Source organism: Pararge aegeria, chromosome 14 (genome assembly GCF_905163445.1).
Source record: "Pararge aegeria chromosome 14, ilParAegt1.1, whole genome shotgun sequence".
Classification (NCBI taxonomy): domain Eukaryota; kingdom Metazoa; phylum Arthropoda; class Insecta; order Lepidoptera; family Nymphalidae; genus Pararge; species Pararge aegeria.
The window spans coordinates 17,287,330-17,309,345 of NC_053193.1; the positions used below are offsets into that span (position 1 = coordinate 17,287,330).

The 22,016-nt window shown below is 35.3% G+C and overlaps 1 protein-coding gene across 1 annotated transcript; it reads left to right on the forward strand.

Moving 5' to 3' along the window:
* Nucleotides 1-345: 345 nt before the first annotated feature.
* On the forward strand, nt 346-20,411 carry LOC120629561 (transmembrane channel-like protein 3). The gene is made up of 15 exons (XM_039898521.1): nt 346-537; nt 1,719-1,851; nt 4,344-4,506; nt 6,018-6,165; nt 7,112-7,354; nt 7,700-7,848; nt 8,429-8,588; nt 11,218-11,456; nt 13,512-13,626; nt 14,133-14,242; nt 14,927-15,119; nt 15,956-16,050; nt 16,683-16,841; nt 19,017-19,150; nt 19,575-20,411. Exons 2-15 carry the CDS (start codon nt 1,728-1,730, stop codon nt 19,859-19,861), a joined length of 2,319 nt encoding a protein of 772 aa, XP_039754455.1. The 5' UTR covers nt 346-537; nt 1,719-1,727; the 3' UTR covers nt 19,862-20,411.
* The last annotated feature ends 1,605 nt before the right edge of the window (nt 20,412-22,016 follow it).

Sequence of the window (22,016 nt, forward strand, 5' to 3'; positions counted from 1 at the left end):
TCTCACAATACATTTTTTTTTTTTTTTTGTGAAAATGTTTCCCGATCAAAGAATTCTGACAAATACGATTCCGATTCAGTTTTATGACAATGACAGCGTAGTAGACCTTGTATCTGTCCAGCGTAAGTCGTAAGTAATGATTGAAAGCCACATCGATTTAGCAATCCAGTAAAGTATAATCGTGAATATCTACACTCTCAGAAGTTATGATAAACGGATATAATATTACGGATGGATACTATCATACTAACCTGTGGTATCAATCAAAGGCGCCATCTTCGTGTCACAGTGAAACTGTCAAAGTCAACCACAGATCTATCTCAATTATCTGTCAAACAAATGTCGTTTGTTTCGAAATCAAAACAAAGCTTTTTATAAGGGGTTTTTAATACTTATTTATACCTAATATATTTTGTTATCTTATCGTAATAATGAAATCTTATCAAACGCTCATTAGTTCGTAATCATAAGTGTCAATAATAGCATAATGAAAACTTTTTGTTTAACAACTTTGCTGTGAAAAATATCGCGACCAAGGTACGTACCTTTCTCCTAGATTATTTCCTCGATGAATCAATAAAGCCAGAAATAGGATAATAGAAACCGTAAATAGGAATCGCTTAGCTACACAATACGAGCATGATATCTAGGTGCTACTCAATGCTAAAAAGACAAAGGTTCCAGGGTTTTCCAAAAAGCCATAATGCTAGAGGACTGCTTATAAAAGTCTGTAAAAATAGGCAAACTAAAACAAAAGACTTATTCTCAAAATACACAGTTAATAAAAATAATTGCTATGAAAGAATCCAAAGGATTTTTTAAAAAAAGAACTGGAATATTTTCATATCTTTTCCTTTATTAGTCATACCCTAATGGGTGACCTGAAAAAAATCAATTTGTGGCTGGTTCATTATTTTAATTAAAATTCTTAAATATCAGCACAGTAAATATCAACAGTTCTTAGTTAGGGTAAACAAAGTCCAGAAGTTATAAATATGAGGAATTTTGAGTAGTGCCCCACATGTATGCACTCTACATGTGTGTGGTACTTGATACAATTATGTATAAAATATGCATGTGTAGTGTTACCATTTGTCTAAAATGTATACCTGGGAATGTAAACGGGAAGTGTTTGCATATAGGGTTCAATAACTTAATTCTTTACTGTGAAGCTCTTGTGTTGGTATGTGATAAACAACTAAGACACTGGGAGGTATCTTTGCATTGTTCCGGCCTGAAGTGTATTGAAAATGCATTTAAATGATAATAACCACCAGCACATTGCCATGAAAATTGGCTGTGAATCAAATATAATTTTAATTATTTCTTGAAAACTATTTATTAATTAGATAAGAATTATCATCACATTTGCTAAAATGGTAGTCAATTTAATAAAATATCTGGCATAAATCAAATTATAGTTATCCAAAGTTTAATTATTTACCAACTTTATAAAACTACTGTAATATTTAAGTGTATTAATTTTTTTCGAGGTTTGCATATAGAAGTGGGAATAAGACACTCCTTGAGTTTAAGTATACTTACAGTACACAAATAGTTGTGTGTAATGCTGGAAATAGTGACTACATTCCATGGTCATTGCTTAACATTCCTTATCTAAGCCACTAATGGGAAAAAACAACCTCTTTATGACACCAATATCCATTGATCCTCCAAAATTTATGCGAACACTAAATAGAATCATATGATTGTTACAGATAAAAAAGATGGAAGACGAAGGAGAAAATATAGAAATGAACACATCCAGTGCTCGGAGGGCATATACTTTGAGAAACAATGTGGCAAGACAGGTGGCTGTAAACTTCATGCCCTCCCGACAGATTGCACATAGTGAGTCATTTTATAATACTTAAACTATAATTTTGTAAGCAACTGCTTTACCATTGTTACATATATAAATACCAACGAAAACTTATGAAGATTTTGAGCATAAGTAAGCAATAAGTGCGGAAAACACACTTTGACATCTTAAGGTATATAAGGGCATTGCTTGAAAATTACTGAACCAATTTTGATGAAACTAGTTCTTAAGTTGTAATATATATAATAAGGTCATTATGAATCTGATAAATATATTAATTATACATTATGAATATTAAAAATATATTTATTATTAAGATATGTTAATTTATTACAGTTCAAATAATATTACATGCATATACTTTTTTTAAGTTGGTTATAAAGGATTCAAATTTAGAAACTCGCTCTTGAGTTGCATCCAGATTCTATCTGTATAATAAAAGTATATATGTATATCTTACTCATAAATATTCATCAGTTATCGGAGTACCCATAAGTCAAGCTACAATTACTTTGGGTCCAGATGGCATTGTGTGTATTGTAGTAATATATATATAAAAAAATTGCTATGTTTTATCAATGTGAAAACAGTATAATGAATACATATGCATTTCAAACATTCATAATAAATATGTACATTGTACATGTTATTACTCAAATTACAAACATTTATATATATATTAGGTTTTGGTATCTAAGGCCCTAGTTGTTAGTTTCATTCCTATTTTGATAGATCTGAGCTATAAGGACATTGTGTTAGCCAGCTAATATTTCACAGCCAGAGACAATAGCATTACTTAATAGTGTAACCAATATGCGCGTTGTAGGCGACCTAGTAGGCCACTGTGCGCTACTATTATTTTGTTATGTATCGTTTTGAGAAAACACTCCTCATATACTCAACACAACATAGAATTAAGAACGTACAGAAACCGTATACACGTGTATCAAACAGTCATTTCATTCCATTTAGCAGTTGACATTAATTATTTCATCACTAATGTTCTAAAAGTTCACCATAAAATGGAGAAAATAAGAAAAGTTTATAAGCTAGCAACATTCCTCGGGTGTGAAGCGAGACGTGTTCAATGTTTTTGGACACAATGCACTGCATACGTTAATGGCTGAATGAGTGATCTGTATGCTCATAATTCAGTGAAACACACATACCTATGACTCTGCTTTGGGTATTCAAATCGGACGCACAGCACCACTTCGCCACAAGTTGTCGATTTTAATTGGCCAGTAATGAACGTTACCCAGCGGCCGAGACCTTAACAAGCTCTAATCAAGTTAGCCCCACAATTACTAAGAGTTATTTTACTGTACACTGCAGTTTACAGAAAGCGCGTACACATACAGTTCGTAATGTGTGGAAAAAAGCGAAAAAACATCATGCAGTGAAGTGATACTTATATTTTTTTTTGCTATTTCAATGTTTTTTAAAACTAGCTATTGTCGCAACTAAATTCGCATATAAATTCGGGATTATAAGTCTAAACCGTCCGGGTGTGAAGTGCAAAAAATCACTTGAAACGGTCACTCCTTTTCTACTTGAAAAAAATATAAACAAACAAAGAAAAACTATTTTGCCTCTGTAATGTAAAAAAGGGATAATGATACCAAATTCAATGCACACAAGTATGTATATTTTCGAACATTGTTAAATGTAAAGTCAAAGTCAAAGTCAAAAATATCTTTATTCAAGTAGGCCCACAGGTGGCACTTTTGATGCGTACATAAGAATTACACGGTAGTGAGATGATGGCGATAACCACATTCGTAAACTTAAAACTAAAGCTACGAGGGTTCCAAACGCGTCCCGGTCTAAGAAGAAGCCCACAACAAACTTAGCCGGGTGGTTTTTTTTTTTTTTTGTTATCACCATTTCACAATGTCATTTTAAATCATTAGAAGAGCAACCTGGTTAGAGCAATAATTTACACCCAAGCTTTTTTATCGTTTACCTAGTCCTTTATACTATAATAGGACTCTTCTATAAGCTTACGTTTAATACAAACTTTGAACTTTTTAAGATTGTATTTTGGTTAATCATTATGAAGCGGTGATAGCCTGGTAGTCCGGACTTCGGCTAAACTTAATATAAGTACCTAATTCCAAAAAAAAATAGTGTGTGCTTAAGACCTCACGGCAGAAGTGAAAATAATAACTGTGTTGTTAATAATCTTTAATGTTTGTACCTAATGTTTTTCCAATATATAATATTGGCACGATGTACCGCTAATTACACATACTAAACTACAACCTCACAATGTTAACCAAATAATTCTTAATTTGTCAGTTATGATGTATGAATTGAATATACTAAACACAGGGACACAATAGCGAAGAGCAGCTAACTGTATCTCTGTATCTTTCGTGCTCGGATACTCTCGGCGGTCCCGAGTTCACCCGATCGAGCCTTTCAGCTTAGAGCGTGACGATTCAGCGTAACTTGCTACCTACGGAAAAATCTGTGCGGTGCGCCAAAAGAGGTTTTTTCATGAAAATTTTGTAATCAGATACCCTAAGGATGAGGCGGGTAAATAGCGAGCATAATGCGTTACTGGACGCGTTGACTGACGCCCCGGACGCGGTGGAGCAGCAGGCGGACATCATCGTCCGGGAAATGGAGCAGCACCAATTGCTGATGGAGGACAACCCTATGTCCGAGGAATTGAGGAGGTATGTTGATAGTTTATCTGGTATTATCAAAGAACCGAAAGGCTCTAGATGCGATAAACAACGCCCCGGATACGGTTGAGGAGCATGCTTCGGGCGGACATTATCGTCCGGGAAACGGAGCAGTACCAATTGCTGATAGGTTTACCCACGCCAAGTTAAGTCCCGCTTAAGCTAAGTTTGATGTGGGCTTGAGACCAGGGCGAATTGAAACCCCCCTATCTTTCGTCTACGTTATCACCATCACCTAACAATAATGCTCAGATATACAACGTGTAAATGAAAACCGAAATAATACTTCAGAGGCTTTAGAGGTACATTATTTACCGTATCTGAGACTTAAGTGTGAAACCGAAATTCTAATAGTTTTTGAGTAAACCATTGCCATAGATTTTACTGAAATAAATCAGATACAGCCCTAACGCCACATGCAAAAGTAAAATCAAGTGATTCCTGTCACTTTATTAGGTAAGCGTCGCGTAGCGTAGGTACTATGCACGTGTCGGTCTTTTATCTTCAATAGGGTTGTCATGCGTAAACACTGAGAATGTTTTGAATTAGTTTGTATAAATAAATATAGTTCTTTTGATGTAAAAATTTTACAGGGTGATTCCTTATAAAATATACTTATGTACCTTCCAATAGTATTTCGTAATTCCGTTACATGTTGTATATGTATGAACGCTGCAAAAGTGCCTGTGATAGTTCTACATGAATAAAACATTTTGAATTTTTGACATACGAAAAACCTATGTCCAAGTAGTTTAGGTGGTATATTTATTGCTTTTTTGGGGAATATTTATTGCTGTTAATTACCCTACCATTGCGTAGCATTACTCTTGGTGCCAATCCCCCTGTCCCAAGATTATGCGAGACCCTAAACCACATTACCACCGTTGTTGATATTTACTCTGGCCCTTCGTTCAAAGTTCCTTTTCTTTTCAACACGCTAAGAAAAAATATGAGCATAGCACCAATTACAAATGTTTAAAAAAAAAGAGCTTTTTCAGAGCTTCCGCTGCGTGCGCTGCGTAAACGGTTAAAGTTTCGATAAAATCATGTAAAGCAAAGTTGTTCCCCTTTAAAAGTTCTAAATGAAAGTCCGCGACAGCGTACGCGGACGAAGTCGCGAGGGACCGCTAGTAATTATTTATTTATTTATTAGATAAAAGGAATGTCGTTTTTTTATATTACATAAACCAATGATGAGGAGTTCTGCAGTTTCCACAACTTAGTTATACATAAACATTAACCACAATTGCTAAGGCATTAAGAACCAAGCGAAAATTATACAACAAAATTAAACTAAAACAAACACTTTAAAGCTTATTTTGCCATAATTATGTCCGAAAAATGTCCGTCTCACAATATTTGCTATTGAATGTATTCCACGCACGAAAATTAAATAAGTAATTAATAAGGTTAAGGACTTCAAGACCTGTCAGTTAGTTAATGATTTGTGTACAAATGAATGTGGTCACAGCTGGGTCTGAACAAACTTTTCACATTTTCAGGGAAGCTCTGCGTGATCTGCCTCAATGCATGACGATGAAAAGAAACGTACGCGCGAAGCTATCAGCGTCAGTTAGTTTGCGGTCGAAACGGCGACCGATATCGTTCTTTAAGAGGCTGAAATATCGAGTCAGTTTTGCATGGAAGAGAGTAAGTTATCTTTATAATCCGTTTTTTAAGATATTTTTGCTGGTGCTTATGGTTGGTTTATTTACCTATATACACATCGCCATGTAGCCCCAAAGTAAGCTTAGCTTGTGTTAGGGGAATAAGATAACTGATGAATAATATACATAAATACTTATAATATACAGATAAACAATCAGACACTGAAAACACATTTAATGTTCGTCACACAAACATTTCCCAGTTGTGAGAATCGAACCCACAGTCTTTAGCTCAGAAAGCACGGTCGCTGCCCACTGCGCCAGTCGTACGCCAATTTTGTTTTGTTATTTCTTGTTTTCACGTTTAATTTGTGCAATAAAGATTTTATCTATTCCTACCTAGACCTAACTTAGACCTAGCTTTCTATTTGTTATACTTGTATGCAATAAAGACTTCTTCTGTTCTATTCTATTCTATCTATCTTTTAGACGGTATTTATTTGTTTCGGCACTGGTGGAATGAGAGCCGTAGCTTAGCCGCAAAGCGACAGGCCGCGATTGTCAGGGATATTTTTTACTAGCGGACCCGCGCGACTTCTTCCGCGAATGACCCGACTTATAAAAATATTCGTATGTTGTAGCGGACTTTTTTATAGACCTTTAAAGAACAACAATTCCGATATACTTACTACATACTTCCGTGGTTTGGCGTAACGTTTACCGTTTACGCATCGCACGCATCAGAATCTCTCAAAAAGGATTTTTTTGCCCGAGATTCCAATATAAATGAATCCTAGGATTCATTTATATTGATCGTTTTATCGCCCCCGAAACCCCCTGTATACTAAATTTCATGAAAATCGTTGAAGCCGATTCCGAAATTCTAATTATGTATATATATATACAAGAATTGCTCGTTTAAAGATATAAGAATATGCATTTTGAAAATTTACAAATTTGCTAATTGACCGTCTTATTTTCCCCTCCAGACTCGCGACAAATTCCGCGACTTCATATTTTCGATAGAGCTATGGTACGAAGCTATTCGGAACATCGAAGGACATCTGGGTTCCGCAGTAGGATCTTACTTCCATCTCCTAAGATGGCTGTTTGGTCTAAACCTACTCTTATCTGCTTTGCTGATATCCTTCGTGGTAGTGCCTCAAGCTTTACATGACCAAGCTGGGAACAGTACCAATGAGCTAGGAGTGCTGGATTTCATAAGCGGTAGGGTAAGTAAAGCTGTTACTTATAACTTTATTACCTACTAAAACTATATAAAAAATTATATCCGACTACAAGTTGCTTGCGAATTCTGTAAATATATATAAAAAAGATCAAATAACCTAGTATTAAATTGTAACTACAATTACGATTCGCCTTACCTGCGAATTGCATCTTTGTTTTGTTTAAACGAGCCATATTTTTAAGGAGCCTTAAAACAGGTTTATTTTGCGAATAATATTAGTTACCTATAGGTATATACATATTATGCAGATGTAATCTAAGTTGTATCTATTAAGTTCAAAGTTTAAGTTGCCGCTGCAGTAATATTAGTTATTTTTTTTCCTTTCCAGGGCGGTCTGGAGCACACGTTGCTTTTCTACGGTCACTACCACGACTCCGAGATCGACACGCCGGGCCCAGTCCATTACTACATGCCATTCGCTTACTTCTATACGATGCTCTGCCTCTATTTAATGTTCTTCGCGGTGCTGTGCTACAGGTGAGTTGAAAATTTAATCACAGTTTAAGAACACACAGAAACCACAAACACAGGTAGACACATTAATTATATCCCCTGACAGGGAATATAATTAACGTGTCTACCTGCTAAAGCACGGGAACAGGGAATAGGAGAAGTCTACTCCTGTTTATTATTAAATAAATAAATATACTACGATAATACACACATCGCAATCTAACCCCAAAGTAAGCGTAGTTTGTGTTATGAGTACTAATATGACTGTTGAATATTTTTATGAATACTATACATAAATACTTTTAATATACAGGTGAACACCCAGACACTGTTCATCACATAAATATCTTCCAGTTGTGGGAACCGAACCCACGGCCATGGACTCAGAAAGCAGGGTCGCTCCCTACTGCGATAGTCGGCCGTCAAATTACTACACATAAATTAATTGAATATTATTACCACTCGTGCGCCAGTGATCTGAGAGTGGATAAAGCTGGAGGAGAAAAAAATAGCAAGTTTTTTTTGTTTTCTGAGTTGTGTACAGTAAAAGTGTATTCATTCATACATTCCGTTTCGCATTTATAATATGACTACGGATGACCAGGACCGCATACTCGTACCGGCGCAATTTCATCGAGCCGTCGGGCGGCCACAGCGCGTTCTCGCACCTGCTGGCCGCCAAGCTGTTCTGCGGCTGGGACTTCGGCATCGCCTCGCCCGCCGGCGCCGCGCTCGCCGCGCACGCGCTCTACCTCGAGTTCAAGGTCGAACAATCAATCAAGCTATCAATCAACTAATCAATCAATCAAACAATCAATCAATTAAACAATCAATCAATCAATCAATCAATCAATCAATCAATCCATCAATCTATCAATCAATCAATCAATAAATGAAACTATCAATCAATCAATCAAACAATCAATCAATCAAACAATCAATCAATTAAACAATCAATCAATCAATCAATCAATCCATCAATCTATCAATCAATCAATCAATAAATGAAACTATCAATCAATCAATCAAACAATCAATCAATCAAACAATCAATCAATTAAACAATCAATCAATCAATCAATCAATCCATCAATCTATCAATCAATCAATCAATAAATGAAACTATCAATCAATCAATCAAACAATCAATCAATCAAACAATCAATCAATTAAACAATCAATCAATCAATCAATCAATCAATCAATCAATCCATCAATCTATCAATCAATCAATCAATAAATGAAACTATCAATCAATCAATCAAACAATCAATCAATCAAACAATCAATCAATTAAACAATCAATCAATCAATCAATCAATCCATCAATCTATCAATCAATCAATCAATAAATGAAACTATCCATCAATCAATCAAACAATCAATCAATCAAACAATCAATCAATTAAACAATCAATCAATCAATCCATCAATCTATCAATCAATCAATCAATAAATGAAACTATCAATCAATCAATCAAACAATCAATCAATCAAACAATCAATCAATTAAACAATCAATCAATCAATCAAACAATCAATCAATTAAACAATCAATCAATCAATCAATCAATCCATCAATCTATCAATCAATCAATCAATAAATGAAACTATCAATCAACCAATCAAAAAATCTTTATTCAAATTTCATAGATGCCTCTGCCAAGCTAGGCCTCATCACGGCCATCCTTGAAGCGTTTATACATTTTTTTCCATCACTTTGAGGTGAATTTAAAGGCAATTGTATGTTAATTGTAACAAATTCATGAATAAAAGCTTTAAGCCACGAGTGCCTTAAATGACCTTCATGTAAATAATTTTAAAGAACAGGCTTAGTTGTGCTGCCTATGCAGTAAAGAAGATACGCCATATGACCGACGTAGAAACTGCTAGACTGGTATATTTTAGTTACTTTCACAGCATTATGTCATGTAATCAATAAATGAAACTATCAATCAATCAATCAAACAATCAATCAATCAAACAATCAATCAATTAAACAATCAATCAATCAATCAATCAATCTATCAATCAATCAATCAATAAATGAAACTATCCATCAATCAATCAAACAATCAATCAATCAAACAATCAATCAATTAAACAATCAATCAATCAATCCATCAATCTATCAATCAATCAATCAATAAATGAAACTATCAATCAATCAATCAAACAATCAATCAATCAAACAATCAATCAATTAAACAATCAATCAATCAATCCATCAATCTATCAATCAATCAATCAATAAATGAAACTATCAATCAATCAATCAAACAATCAATCAATCAAACAATCAATCAATTAAACAATCAATCAATCAATCAAACAATCAATCAATTAAACAATCAATCAATCAATCAATCAATCCATCAATCTATCAATCAATCAATCAATAAATGAAACTATCAATCAACCAATCAAAAAATCTTTATTCAAATTTCATAGATGCCTCTGCCAAGCTAGGCCTCATCACGGCCATCCTTGAAGCGTTTATACATTTTTTTCCATCACTTTGAGGTGAATTTAAAGGCAATTGTATGTTAATTGTAACAAATTCATGAATAAAAGCTTTAAGCCACGAGTGCCTTAAATGACCTTCATGTAAATAATTTTAAAGAACAGGCTTAGTTGTGCTGCCTATGCAGTAAAGAAGATACGCCATATGACCGACGTAGAAACTGCTAGACTGGTATATTTTAGTTACTTTCACAGCATTATGTCATGTGGAATTTTACTTTGGGGTAATGCTGCTGATATTAGCACTATTTTCGTGCTGCAGAAGAGGGCTATTCGTTCGATCTACAAAATGAGTCCGAGAGAGTCATTGAGAGATAAATTTAAACATTTTAAAATAATGACAGTGTACAGTCAGTACATATTTGAAAATTTAATGTACGTTCATAAAAACATTTCTAAATTTAAGAAAAAATGTGACTGCAATAATTTAAACATTAGAAGTAAGAATAAACTTACAGTGCAATATACTAGGTTACATAAAATTCATAATTCGTTTAAAGGAAATTGCATACAATTCTACAATAAACTAACAATCGACATCTTGGAGATGTGTATTAAAAAGTTCAAAGTTTGTATTAAACTAAAAAGGCCTATTATAGTATAAAGGACTACGTAAACGATCAAAAAGCTTGGGTGTAAATTATTGCTATAACCAGGTTCCTCTTCTAATAATTTAAAATGACATTGTGAGATGGTGATAACCATTTGACATTTGACACCAGCAACTACGCCGTTCAGACCGGAACGCAACAATGCTACTTAGCGGTCGAAAGCATGGCGGTAGTATTTCCCCGGACGAGCTCTGTCACAAAAAGTTCTGCTACTGCTTGAATCTATCAAATATTTGTTAAAAGATTCAAATCCAAATAGGAGTTGCTGAACGAACGAAACCGGAACCAAATGGCGACGTCAGTGTGGGTCCGCGCCTGGCAGCGCATGGCCAACGTGCTGGTGACGATGTTGGTGTTGGCTATCATCGTCGGCATCCAGTACGGCCTGTGGCTGCTACTGGCCGTCGAGGAGTTGACGGACAACAGGGAGATATACATATCGTTGGCCATCACGGCGGTGGTCGGCGTATGTCCGATGCTACTAAGTTTTATAGTTAAGTGAGTTGTCATGTCTTTTTCCTTTTTCTTTTGCTCATTTTTAGAATTATTATCTAAAAGCCTAATATTAAAAATTGGTATTGGTAATTAATAAAGTTAAAGTTTTTATTGATGTGAAACATCTATAGGCAAGGGTTAACCTGATTTTTGGCATGGCGTTAGATACCGTGGCGACGCATCTCCACGCTATAATTAAATACTATACGTAGTGGAGTATGGACGTTCACTACGTTACACATGTGAGGATAGCAAGTGTTTTACTCAAAAAACTATGATAATAAAATATGTCCGACGACGTTAATTCAGTTGGTGAAAGTGTTTTAATTTTTCACTATGCCACATCTGACTTCTGTTGTAATCTGTTCTTTTGTGCATATAACTTATATAAAAACATTTCGATGTTTCACATCGGCCAGGTGTCCCGTGACGGCTCACACGTTTTTACTTTTCTTTTTAGGCTTGTTTTAGTGCAACTAGATATCAATGTTTGATTATTTTGTGTTGTAGCTTAGATCAAAACTATATGTTATTTATATTTCGAATAGTCTTTAGTCATTGCCTGTTATGAGTACATTACTATAAATAAATAATACTTAGCGCGATTTGCGGAGTGAGTCTGTTAAAATGGTCAAAATCATCACGTTGTTGAAGGCGAAGTTGTTATCGTCAAGCGCCGGCTGCCATACTTGTTGACATTATTTGAATGAATGAATGAATACACTTTAATTTTACACCAAAGAAAAAGATAGGTAAAGAGGTACACATAAAGCAAGAGAGTGCAAATTGGTGGTCTTATAGCTACATAGCTATTTCTTCCAGGCAACCAAAGACGCATAAGGAAAACATAGAAAAAAGGTCGGTGGTGCAATAAATGAGATATAAACATTACACAAATTTATAAATATAATATATATCTATAATACATATATTTGCTAATTATATGAGACTTTTTTGTGACGGTCAGAGACAATTTTAATGCTTATTTTCAGTATTTACTAGTTACCATCTATGTGGTTTTAAGTAATGTCTGTCGAGTGTGGATCTTATATTTTTTTTACTTTCCCTAGTTAGTATAGTCGAAATTAACATTCTGGTGTCATGGTTTTGTTATAGTAATAATGAGTAACTGACTAAACTGTTGGTAAGTGGCAAACTATTGTTTATATACAGATCAACATTTCGCAGCGCATACAACAAATACGTCCTGCGTGCCACCCTGTAGCCTTTAACCAGAGGCGTAAATGTTAAGCCTTATCATCATCATCACTTCAACCTTATGAGAATTAGGCTTAATTTGCTATACTCCGCGAAAAGCAGGAGAATCTGTGTGGTGTAATTTATAATTTCTTCAATCCTTATACTCCACACCAAGCAGATCTTCGGCAATGTACCCTCTACGTACGTTTGTTTCCAAAACAGGAGCATCCTCAGGAGATGTAGACTTTACAATGAGTTAAGTCATTGTAAACTTTAGCGGAGTATAGCAAATTAAGCTTAATTTTCATAATATATCATGGATTTCTGCAAAGTAACGCCTGCTTCTATCCAATATCACTTCAACCCATTGAAGTCCACTATCCATATTAAGTTCCGAAATTCACGGTCCTGGACCGCTTGTGGACCTGGGCGGAGTCACCATTCCAGAGTCTTGGAACCCCAACGTCCATCGGTTCTCCGAGCTACGTGCTCCGCCCATCTCCACTTCAGCTTTGCGACTCGCTGAGCTATGTCGGTAACTCTGGTTCTTTTACGGATCTCCTCATTTCTGATTTGATCACGTAGACATACTCCCAACATAGCTCTCTCCGTCGCCCGCTGAGTGACTCTGAGCCTTCTTATGAGGCCCATAAGCGACCACGTTTGCATGCGTAAGTCATCACTGGCAACACGCACTGTTCTGTACCTGTAAGCCTTCTGCACCTGTACTTACTCCGGAAATCACGCAACTTCAAACCGGAACACAGCAAAACTGCTTAGCGGCAAAAGTAAGAAGTGCGGTAGTACTCAAAAAATGTCTAGTACTACAAAATTTACATGGTACATTTTATATTACAGGTTGGAGTACTACGAGGCCCGAACTGCGTTCTACGTGACCTTGGCCAGGACTTGGCTGTTGGACATTGGCACTTTGGTCATCTTGCTGGTGTATTGGTCACGTTCTGGTGACGAGGTGAGTTCAATACCCTTAGTTTTTTAGGCAACACAGTGTGGTAAGAAACTTAGCTGCCTCAATAAGCTTAAGCGGTACTTCACATCGGATCACCTGCTTACATCGTTCCAAGCTCAAGTTCATAATGCATGCAGCAGTCATCATCATCACATGAACCCTACAGAGCACGAAACCTCCTGTATACTAAATTTCAGGAAAATAGTTGGAGCCGATTCCGAGATTCCAATTATATATATACAAAAATTGCCCGTTTAAAGATGTAAGATTTGTAATTTAGTCTAATACCAAAAAAGCTTAGGTAAAATAGACCTAATATCAGTCGTATTAGAGTACCAAGACAGATATGGATTTTCAGACAACTTTTGCCGGCCGCTGCTCGCATGTAATTTGGCCATTACACAACAATTTTGGTACAATTTTGGTTTATCTCTCCAAGGAGATTGTCAAAATAATACTCAAATTTTTAAGCAACTTTTAGATAAATGCGTTTTATTGGTTGTCTGTAGTGCTGGGAAACCCGCGTGGGTCAAGAGGGCTACCGGCTGGTGATCTTGGACGTGCTGGTGTCGCTGCTCCTGATACCCTCAGTGGAGTTCGTGCGAGGAATGCTGTTCAAGTAAGGACTTTGCGTTTTAGGGCTCCGTACACATTGGTACAAACTGGATGTCATCGCGTAAATAAATAAATACACTTCGACAATACACACATCGCCATCTAGCCCCAAAGTAAGCGTAGCTTGTGTTATGGGTACTAAGATGACTGATGAATATGTTTATAAAGAACTAGCTGCCCCGGCGAATATCGTACCGCGGATCATTTTTTATTTGATGAATGTTATATTTTAATACTTATTATCCTATTCCGGTCTAAGAGGAATCCAAACAATTAGTTATCATCAAAATTGGTTCAGCCGTTGAGTTATAAATGGTGTAACTAACATAATTTTCTTTTATATATATAGATATACATAAATTACAACATATACATACTTATATACAAATAAACACCCGGACACTGAAAAAAAATAATGTTCATACATTAATATTTTTGCAGTTGACAAACTTTTTGCATTTGTGGGAATCCAACCCACGGCCTTGACTCAGGAAGCAGGGTCGCTGCCCACTTCGCCAATCGGCCATCAACCGATAGTAAGCTCGATAAACGGGGTATCCAACACTAAAACAATTTTTCACACGTACCAGTATTTCCTGAGATCGCATTCAAGTAGACAAACAAACAAACTCTTCAGCTTTATATATTAGTATAAGATAACGTACTGTATCATTAAGTTTGTTTACAGGTGGAGCGTTCTAGGAAAGGCGCCAGCGTTCGACATAACGTACAACTCGCTAACTCTGATCTACAACCAGTCGGTGCTGTGGCTGGGCATGCTGTTCTCGCCTCTATTGGTAGTGGCTGTAACGCTCAAATTCCTATTGCTGTTCTACGTGAAGCGGGAGAGCGCTTTACGTATGTGCCAGACTAGCAAGAAGGTATGTATGTACATTGGCGTGCACTTCATACAAGCACAAAAGCACTGCCTACCCTAAAAATTAATACAACTCCTTATGAAAATAAAGCTTTATTTTCTATAATCCGTAATAATAATTGTTATTAAAACAATTATTCATTGTAAAGTCAAAATCTCCTGAGGGTGCTCCGGTTTCGGAGCGAAACGTGCGTCCTCTACGCACTGCTGAGGATCTGTTTGGTGTGGAGAACAAGGGTTGAAGAAACTATAAAATACACCATACAGATTCTCCTGCTGTTCGCGGAGTATAGCAAATTAAGCTTAATTTTCATAATATATTATAGATTTCCGAAAAGTAACGCCTGCTTCTCTTCAATATTTATACAACTCATATAAAAAGAGAATTTTCCGATTTCCAATTATGTATTATATACATATATTTTTTACCCAATCTCCTAATCCCTTATATTTGAGCATTGAGCTATCTATTGCAGAGCGTTATTTTTTTTTCTACTTGTCTTCTGATGTAGACAATGTTTAAATTTCTTTTTAGCGTGAAGTGTGCTTCAAAAATATAAAAAATAAAATTGCGATATAATAAATAAAAACAACACATAATGAGATTTTATTTATATAGCTGTGTTTTTATTTTAGCAATTTTATAATAAATTTGACACTAACAAATATTTTTTTTTTTTTGATATAAGACAATTATGAAAAACTAGACTTTACCTCAACACCGTCACAGAAACCTAAACCAACTTATGTATTTTTATTCTTACGATTTGAATTTGCATAACGATTCGATTTGTCTTTATATGTCTATAGATTAACAAGCTTGCGTGCTGTCTTTCGCAGGTGTGGCGCGCGGCCCAAACACAAACAGTTCTATACATGCTCGTCACCCTGTCGCTGTTTACTACGCTCTTTGCCGTAGGATCGCTATTCCTAAGGTAATATCCTTACTTAACCTAACCTTAACGAAAATAGTGATCCATCACACGATCACTAATTGTCTATTTCGGTCGAGCATCGATAGGGTTTATCACTATTGTAAAACTTTAATGTTTTGAGGATTTTAATCTACGTATGTAGTGAATGAATAAATACACTTTTATCGTACACCAAAAAGAAAAGTAGGTATAGAGATATAAACATAGAATAAGAGAGAACAATTTGGTGGCCTTATCGCTACATATCTAATAACAATATTGATCTATTTTGTCAAAGGCCGAATGATTTTAAACGTGCTATTATTTCTGCTTTGTCAAGCAATCCGGACTGCACTTTTGGATATAATTTAATTTTTAGTTTCCTTTTATATATATATATTTTTTTTTTCTTAGTGTTTACTTTGATTAACTTTTTGTATTTTTATTATAGTTTGTAGTGTTATATCACGCCTTTAACACAAGTGGCTAGTCACACTGATTGGAAACAAAATATTTGTAATTTTCCTTTACAATGTATTGTGAACAATCTGTTGGTGTTTTTTAATAAATAAATATAGATTACGACACATAACACACGCGATCGAAGTCGCGGGCGTCAGCGAGTGATATAATAATAATGTGTATGTGCGCAGGTCGTCGTCGCAGACGTGCGGCCCGTTCCGGCGGTACGAGCACGTGTTCGCGATAGTGAGCGAAGGTCTGCTGCGACTGTCGGAACGCGACGCACTCCGCGCCGTGTTGCATTTCTTCGTGCGGCCCGGCCCCATCGCCTTCGTGCTGCTGGGGCTGTGGTGAGTGCCGCGGACCAGCTGTATAAGTTATATAACTTATCTTCTTCCATGCTTTATATAGAAGCGGTGATATTGGGTAGGACCTTGACTTCTCTTTCGGGGGGCAGCGAATCCCTATAACGTCTCTAAGTTACTTGAGTTTTAAGTGATTAAAATATCACATGCTTCAACGGTGAAGGAAAACGTCGTGAAGAAACCTGCATGCCTGAGTGTTCTACATAATATTCTCAAACCCCTTTTTAGTGTAGGAGGAGGAGACCCGTGGGCCGGTAATGGATTGATGTTATGATGGGGAGTATAAAGTATCTCTATACTCCCTATAAATGTTTCTGAAACAGTATTTCCAACACTGAAACATAAGTTCAAAATTTATATTTAATTTTACTTTAGGCCTACTTGAAAATATTAAATAAAAATATAAGCACTTTTGAATCGTCAAGTCAGTATCTGTGTGTGTGATTTTATCACCGGTTCGGAAGCCAGACTCTACCGAGAAAAAGCCGGCATGAAACTTTTGGCAGATTGCACTTTTTCTAAATCAATTGCGGTTTAACGACCTTGGAGATATTTAAATTCGATGAAGGTGCAACGCACAACTTCGCGTGATTAGGTTATAAGGTTTGTATTATCTTTGATATTCATCGTTAACTTAACCAAGGAGTATACAAGCACTACGACAGACCCTATCGTATTTCTAATTATTGTGTAGAAGCAGGCGTTATTTGCAGAATTCTATGATACATTTTGAAAATTAAGCTTAATTTGCTATATTCCGCAGAAAGCAGGAGACAGGTTCTCCTTTGGTGTAATTTCTAATCTTAATAGTCCACACAAAACAGATACTCGATTAAATTGAACTGTAATAAGAAGCATTGAACTGTTATAGAAAAGTAAGCTTAATTTTCATATGCTTTTTTTTCTGTTGTTTTATATTTATTTGTACGTTGTTTTTAGTATTGTGGTGAACAAAGCTTAATTTTATTATTATCATTACTAATGCAATAAATATGGCTACAACATTGTCGTATATATATACTAGCTGTTGCCCGCGACTTCGTCTGCGTTTGATTTTGTTTTTTAATATTGCATTAAATTTTGTTGTAGATCTAAAAAAAAATAATTCAGTATAGCTAAGCCTTAAATGGGGGGGTTTGCTGCTGTCCGCTGAGGAGTTCTGTCCTCTATCCCCAACCACAGTTTGGGCAAAATAAAACACATATTATAACCTCTATAGTACAAAAATAATTATTTAAATCGGTTACAATTTGTCGGAGTTATGGTGTAAAAGTAAACTAGCTGGGAGGCAGTACTACATCATTAGCTCCAGAATTTACAATAAAATCAATAGAGATATAAATATATACCCCCTAAATAAAATTAACTGTAAAAAATGTGTAAAAGAGTGGCTACTGACAAAATCATATGCTGAAACTGAAATTCTTCTGGAAGTCTTAGGATCGAATTAATATGTAAAACTCTAACTCACATATACACACACACACACAACCACACACACGCACATACAAACACACACAAATATAAATACATACATACAAACACACACATACACCTGCAAAACAAATTTATATATGTATATATAACTTAATATAATAACTATCTTGTATAAGCAAACATATACGCGACCACAATTACCTATGCGACGCAAACTCACATACGCACAATCATACACTCAATCATCGAAACAACAATTTAAGGAGAGCACTGTCGCCTGTAATACAGGTTTTTACCTAAATCAGGGACAGTAGATTTTAAATGGCACCATTACATAAATTTATTACATACACACCAATATAATTTGTGAGGCACGCATTTGTTTGTATTAATATTATAATAACTACTTTACATTTTAAAAACTGTATGTACCCTACATTCTTGTGAATAAATAAATAAATAAATTTATAAAAAAAAAAAAAAAAAAATAGTCAAACACTCATCCTTCCTCTACCAAAGGAACCGAGCTTAATATCGGGATAAAAAGTATCCTATATTACTTCCAACACTTCCAAGAATATGTGTACAAAGTTTTATGAGGATCGGTTTAGTAGTTTTTGCGTGAAAGCGTAACAAACAAACTTACATTGACATTTATAATATTAGTAGGGATATATATATATATAGATAACTACAATAAATGTAGATAACTATGTTTGTCAGTGTGGGCGTGTACATTATGCGCGCGCGCTCGGCAGCTCAGCGCTCGATGGCCGGCATTTTGCGACAGATGCTGCGACTCCAGGCGAAGGATAAGGACTTCCTCTTGTCTGCCATCGAGAAAGTCTCTAATGGAGGTACGAACGCGCTTTTATTACAGTTTGCAATAATTCTGTAAATAAAATTATCCAATTCTTGATATTGAAGCCCCAGTTATGGTATACGTGTAACTTTTACTTAGACAATAAAAAAGCTTGGTTGTGAATTCATGTAACATCAAAGCTAAATATTAATTAACAGTGATAACCAAAAAAAAATTGCCCGACTAAGTTTGATGTTGGCTCTTCTTAGAGCAGGGCGCTTTTGGAACCCTCGTAGCTTTAGGTTTAAGTTGGCCTCACAATTATGAAAAGGTGTGTTTTTGAGATTTTCATTAAATGTTATGTGGGTCAAATAAAAATAAACCAAAAAGTAATATATAGCAAAAAAAAACGTTTATAATATTCTTAAATGAATTACTTGTTTTTGATTCCGTATTATTTATAACAATCGAACTTTTAGAATGGCTCTATAGCCCAAAACCGGAAGACTACGGAGCGGACAGCCACACGTGGAAGTACTTGAACGAGGTCCGAAAACCTTCCAACGCGGGATTTCACTTCGACGGATCTAGATTAAGCCATTCGTTCCTAGAAAGACCAAAGTCGTACGTGAAGGAAACTCGACCTACTTCCTATCACACCGAGAGACCAAAGTCGCACGAGGACGGTGATACCGACAGTTCCTTCAGCTGGCAAGGCTCCAGTAGTTATTTGAACCAAAAGGACGATGCTGAAGAGAAAAGATAACCTTGAAAGTTATATGGATAGATCAATATATACTTAAATAAGGGTACCTACTTCTAAGTAATATACGTAGTTCGTTTCAAACTTCTAGTTTGGAAATACTGGATCTTCGGAGTAATATGGATCTTATATTAAAGGAATCTATTATCATATATAAATTTCCTCTAATTCTTGGGCTCGGGCTTATGACTGAACGTTTATAAAACAAAAATCAGAAGTACTGGATTTACGACTTTAAAATCATTGATATTCGATCTATTTTACTTTGACGGTAAAGAGTTTGATAACGACTGAGCGAGCAATGTAAAGTTATACTAAGGCTATTGTTTCAATCTATGTTCCATTAACACTATATTTACGCCGTTTATGACGTCACATAAAAACAATATCGCGGTATAAGAAACAATCTGTCAAGGTAACACTGACAGTATATGCAGGGTTAATCTTCGCCTATTTGCAATATTTGAAAAATAGTTTTGAGAGTTCAGTTAGACTCAGTGGCGTGCAAGGGGTTTTTGACCAGGACATTGATAAGGAAGGAAAATGGCATAAAATGAAAAAATCCTTTCCCATTTATGAGTACTACAAAATTTTTAGGGTATGCAGTGCTTTTGCGCATGTATGAAGTGCACGCCATTGGTTAGACTGTACATAAATTAATATTAAACAAAAGTGGGTGAGGTTTCCAAAAAGTCTATATTTAAAAAACGCGTGGACACTCAGTGATAATTAATTGAATTGCATCGGTGTGGGTGTCTCTGTCTTGTATTTATATGATCAAAAATCTTTTCAGTGGTGTCCACAAATTGTGGATTTTGTATTATTGGATAGAAGCAGGCGTTACTTTGCGGAATTCCATGATATATTATGTAAATTAAGCTTAATATTGCTATACTCCAATTTGCTATAAGCAATTATTAAATCTAAAGTCATCATCTCCTGAGGATGCTCCGGTTTCGGAGCGAAACGTGCGTAAAGGGTACATTGCCGAAGATCTGTTTGGTGTGGCGTATAAGGATTGAAGAAGTTATAAATTACACTATGCAGATTCTCCTGCTTTTCGCGGAGTATAGCAAATTAAGCTTAATTTGCATAATAAATTTTGTATTATATGATTTTGTCGTATTTTAGTATGATTCTTATGTCATAGTTAGTTTATTTTATCGTTTCTTAAAAACCACTGGTAAAATTGGAAGTGGGTAAAAATGAACCCTGTTTAAAAGTATATAATCCTATAATGTCAAGTGATTGTGATTTTATTGGTTGTATTACAATTCGAGAATCACATCGTCCAGAATATATATATATCATAATAAATATAAAAATAAGTTATAACTGGCACAGTTGTAACACCCCACTTGACGTTCACTCCGAAACATAAGCACGGTATAGCAATATATCGACCGCCTTTTATAATTGTTTTTCATGGCGCAGTCTATTCTTAAAATTAAATTAGACTATATGTTATCAAATAACTCTCATATTAATGGAAGACTAGTAAATCTCTTATAGATATAAGCTTTGTTTTGCATAATTTTCTATGCATTATTGTTTGTTATCATAGTTTTGGTACGAGAATAATAAAATAAAAAAGAGGCTGAGCGATTGCAGTACGTTAAATGGTGCTAGCAGCGTCTTATCCATGAGCCATTCAATAACATTTATTTATTTGCTCGTTGTCACGGGCAAGAGAGGTATGATTGCTTGCAGGAATTATTGTTTTTTTCAAAACCTAGAACGCTGAACGCCATGTTGAGCGTTCGGCCGTATGGCCCAAACTTAGGTCCAGGTGGCGTAGATCAGGGTCCATTTATTATCCGGATTGCTATAAGAGAATATATCTCTGACAGCCGCATCTGATAATTTAATTTTTTTCCGCCTACCAAACCTTAAAATTGGACTAAATTTTACTGGTCATGACATACTAATGTTTTATATCAACAAGCGTTATATTGTTTGGCTTCGAGTAGGGTGTTACAATTGTGTTTCCGACATAAGAATTTGTCAATTAAAGTATCCATGACCGAATATCCACAACTGGGAATTAGTGACGAATTTTATACTCACCTTTTGAAAGAAATTAAGTATTTATATTTATTTATAGATCGAAGAACAAATATAAAAATTTAAGTACAACGATCTCATTGGAAAATATCTG

Bases quoted from the DNA above. Each gene is read 5' to 3' on its own strand.
- LOC120629561 (XM_039898521.1), top strand. From the start codon at position 1,728: ATGGAAGACGAAGGAGAAAATATAGAAATGAACACATCCAGTGCTCGG. The intron at 6,166-7,111 runs GTAAGTTATCTT...TTTCCCCTCCAG, and splicing joins TCAGTTTTGCATGGAAGAGA to ACTCGCGACAAATTCCGCGA. The intron at 7,355-7,699 runs GTAAGTAAAGCT...TTTCCTTTCCAG, and splicing joins TGGATTTCATAAGCGGTAGG to GGCGGTCTGGAGCACACGTT.